Source organism: Gossypium hirsutum, chromosome D11 (genome assembly GCF_007990345.1).
Source record: "Gossypium hirsutum isolate 1008001.06 chromosome D11, Gossypium_hirsutum_v2.1, whole genome shotgun sequence".
NCBI lineage: Eukaryota > Viridiplantae > Streptophyta > Magnoliopsida > Malvales > Malvaceae > Gossypium > Gossypium hirsutum.
The window spans coordinates 5,154,360-5,158,377 of NC_053447.1; the positions used below are offsets into that span (position 1 = coordinate 5,154,360).

The following is a 4,018-nucleotide window of genomic DNA, read 5'->3' on the forward strand; positions in this document are numbered from 1 at the left end:
GAAGAAAAAGAACAATTGGTTTATGATGTAAACAATTAAAAGTAAACTTAAGTATTGATTACACATTGGATTAAGATGAATGTGTGGGGGGTGAATTTTAACAGTTTATATAGAAGCTTCAATATATATATATTTCTTCTTAGTTAATCTTTCTTGAGTCTTAATCCAAATCCCCTTTCAACCAAACTAGTTATTTTCATTAACCTAATCTGTCAACTACTCTTATAAATGTTTTTCTTTAAGAAGTGTTGTATTTTTGTATGAAATCTTGTTTATTAAAAAGCATAATTGTGTTAATATGGTCTAAGGAATTGAGGCTTTGCATTTAGATCCTCAAGTTTAGTGCATGATGGGTGTAAGTAGGTTGTTTATGGTGGAGCCTCCAGACCAAATTGGAAAAACTGAAAACTACATAATTAAAATCTTTATAAATAAATAAGCAAGAGAGTTATATGATACACGTATGAAAATTCAAAACAAAAGTTGGTAAGAAATCAAAAATGAAATGAGTGGTTAACATTGGAGTAAATAAGAGAACATTTTAAATCGACGTTACTCGTAGTATTCTATTGCCTCCATTGCTTTGTTTGCTGGTTTCCAAGGCTATCTCAGCTCCCCCTCCATTGCCTAATTTCATAGGTTTAGTTATTGCTCTCTCTCTCTCTCTCACCCTTGTTTTTTTTACTGTTTTAATTACTTGCTTTTGATCGGAGGTTTTCTACGTAATTCCATGAAAGTTTATCAAAGAAAAAGTTGGATTTGATTGGATTGGATTTTAGTGATGTATATGATGATTTTCTTTCTGGATTATCAGATGTTGCATGCATGAGTTTGCTGCTAACAGCTTAGAAAAATGAGAGGAAACTTGCCGGGTTCTGCCGACACTAGACATCGGTTATCTGCATCAATGTGAGTTCCTTTTTTTCCTTGCTTGAATCACAATCTGTGCTTAGAATTCCCAGTTTCAGCATTGATTTCTCTTTTTCTTTTTTGGGGTACTGAATTCGTCCTGGAAAACCCTTTATGTTACAATGGTAGATGATATGATTTGAGTGAACTGATTAAGCAAAAAGCCTTGAGTTTGATTTAATACCAGCAATTAATCCTATTTAGCTTCTCCTCATATTTTCCTTTTGATCTACAAATCTTTTCTTCTTATTATTAAAACTGTTTGAAGAACAAATGTCTAGATCACTTTTTGTTAAGATTCTGCAATGTGAAGTTAGATCTTTGCTTAAGTTGAAAGTCAAGTTTTAAATACAAATTTGTCCAGTTTACCTGCTAATTTTTTTTTAATATATGTTGTGGTTGTTGAAGACCTACCTTTCAGAGATATGTATAATTCATTTGATTCTTCTCAAGTAGAATGCTTTTTAAGGCACTGGAACTTTAAATCAAGTAATTAAAATAGGCCAGGCCTGGAGTTTTAGAAGGACTAAAACTAAAATTTTACCATTTTGGAGGCACCTGACCTCTGGCAGGGCGTGGTCGCTTTGGCTATCAAAATGGCTCGTATTCATTTTACTCTTTTCAATTACAATAATTGCAGTGAGGCCATATACAAAAGGCAGTTAAATAGGAATAAAGTGAAAGGTACTGGGAAGCCTTTCCACATCTCAGTCCAAGATCGAAACTCTTGCTGCAAATACCCTCTTCTCAAACTTGTGTTGATTGCCATTGTTTGTGGCACTTTCGTATCGCTTTTGTACTCTCCAGAGGCCTATACAAGTGCTCATTTATCGGCTGTGAAATCCCGGTACGTGCCATCATCAATCTCTGAAACAAACTTCCCAATTGTTTGATTCAAAAGCATGATATGATGATTAATGAAAGGTATATGCTCCATGCAGCCGAGATTTTATGAAGAGGTGGATATGGGGAGGGGCAGATTCTCGATATGTTTCGGATATTGATATCGACTGGGACGATGTTATGAAGGTTGTCGAGACGATGGGTGAACAGCATGACTACCAGGGAATCGGACTTTTGATTTTCAATACTACTGAAGTTACTTATTGGAAGCACCTGATACCTGATGCAACCCACATTGTCCTGCATTTGGACTATGCTGACATGAACGGAACTTGGGATTCGTTATATCCGGAATGGATCGATGAGGAGCAAGAAGAAAAGGTCCCTGTTTGCCCCTCTCTACCGAAGATCGAAGTCCCCGGAATACGTCTTGATCTGGTTGCTGTCAAGCTGCCTTGTAGAAATGAGGGTAATTGGTCAAGGGATGTTGCTAGGTTGCATTTGCAGCTTGCAGCTGCTAGTCTTGCAACCTCGGCCAAGGGCTTTTATCCGATGCATGTGCTTTTCATTTCAAAGTGCTTTCCGATTCCGAACATGTTCACTTGCAAAGAACTCGTAGCACGCGAAAACAATGTCTGGTTATACAAACCAGACTTGAATGTGTTGAGAGAAAAGCTCCAGTTCCCTCCAGGATCTTGTGAACTTGCCCTTCCTTTTGAGGTCAAAGGTCAGTTCATATTCTTAAAACAAATGCCTCATCCTCCTGCAAGAATATAGAGAGATTCTTAGAAGCTAATGTACTGTTATGTTAAATTACAGAGCCTATATATTCAGGGAATGCATCTCGACAAGCTTATGCAACGATTCTTCATTCGGCTCATGTATACGTATGTGGAGCTATAGCTGTTGCTAGAAGCATTCGCTTGTCTGGCTCGACCCGAGACCTTGTGATACTTGTGGATGAGATGATCACTGCTTACCACAGGAGTGGACTTGAGGCAGCAGGATGGAAAGTTAGGACAATTCAAAGAATCAGGAATCCGAAAGCCGAAAAAGATGCATACAACGAATGGAACTACAGCAAGTTCCGGTTATGGCAACTGACCGATTATGACAAGATCATATTCATCGATGCAGATCTACTTATACTTCGCAACATTGATTTCTTATTCGCAATGCCAGAGATATCAGCCACGGGAAATAACGGCACACTGTTTAACTCGGGTGTCATGGTCATCGAGCCTTCAAATTGCACCTTCCAGCTTATAATGGAACATATCGATGTGTTCGAATCATACAACGGTGGGGATCAGGGATACTTAAACGAGATTTTCACATGGTGGCACCGGATTCCACGGCACATGAACTTCCTGAAGCATTTCTGGATAGGTGATGAGGAAGAAGTGAAGCAAAAGAAGACTCGGCTATTCGGATCGGAACCGCCTATACTTTACGTACTTCACTACCTAGGTATAAAGCCATGGTTATGCTTCAAGGACTATGACTGCAACTGGAATGTGGATATAATGGTGGAGTTCGCCAGCGATGTGGCGCATGATAGGTGGTGGAAAGTGCATGACTCAATGCCAGAAGAACTGCAAGAATTCTGCATGTTAAGGTCGAGGCAAAAGGCGCAACTGGAGTTCGATAGAAGGCAAGCAGAGAAAGCAAAATTCAGGGATGGGCATTGGAGAATCAAAATTGAAGATAAGCGGTTAGAGAAGTGTATCGACAACAGATGTAAATGGAAGGGTATGTTGAAACAATGGGGTAAAGGTAACTGGACTAATGATGAAGCTTTTGTTCCAACACCTCCTGCAATCAATACCAAATTTCTCTCAGGATTCTGAGTTTCTTTGTTTGTTTCAGTTTTTCCATTTTTTCATTCAATACTTCAAAGTTTTTTCTTGTAGAAGATAACATAAGCTTCAAATTTTTTCCCAGAATTGTGGTTATGAGTGTAGCAAATATTTGTAATTTTCATCTCCAGTACTAAAACTTATCAATTACCAAAAACTATATATTATTGGTATTGGATGAAACTATAATTTCAGGTCATCCTTATTCATCTCCAATGGTAGAATGACAAATTTGATTATTAAATTTTTTTAAGGGAAAAAATCTGATTTGTTATTCTTCTATTAGATAAGGATAGGGAGAACTGAAATCACAGTTTCATACAATACAGGCATTAATTTTGGGTCCAATAGACGTAATGGATTGTAAACTTATCAATTAATTTTGTGAATCACAGCATTTTACCTTA

The 4,018-nt window shown here is 37.6% G+C and overlaps 1 protein-coding gene across 1 annotated transcript; it reads left to right on the forward strand.

Moving 5' to 3' along the window:
- The first annotated feature begins 462 nt into the window (after positions 1-462).
- Positions 463-3,814, forward strand: LOC107911675 (UDP-glucuronate:xylan alpha-glucuronosyltransferase 1). Its single transcript, XM_016839547.2, has 5 exons — positions 463-639; positions 815-909; positions 1,550-1,756; positions 1,851-2,479; positions 2,572-3,814. Exons 2-5 carry the CDS (start codon positions 854-856, stop codon positions 3,600-3,602), a joined length of 1,923 nt encoding a protein of 640 aa, XP_016695036.1. The 5' UTR covers positions 463-639; positions 815-853; the 3' UTR covers positions 3,603-3,814.
- The last annotated feature ends 204 nt before the right edge of the window (positions 3,815-4,018 follow it).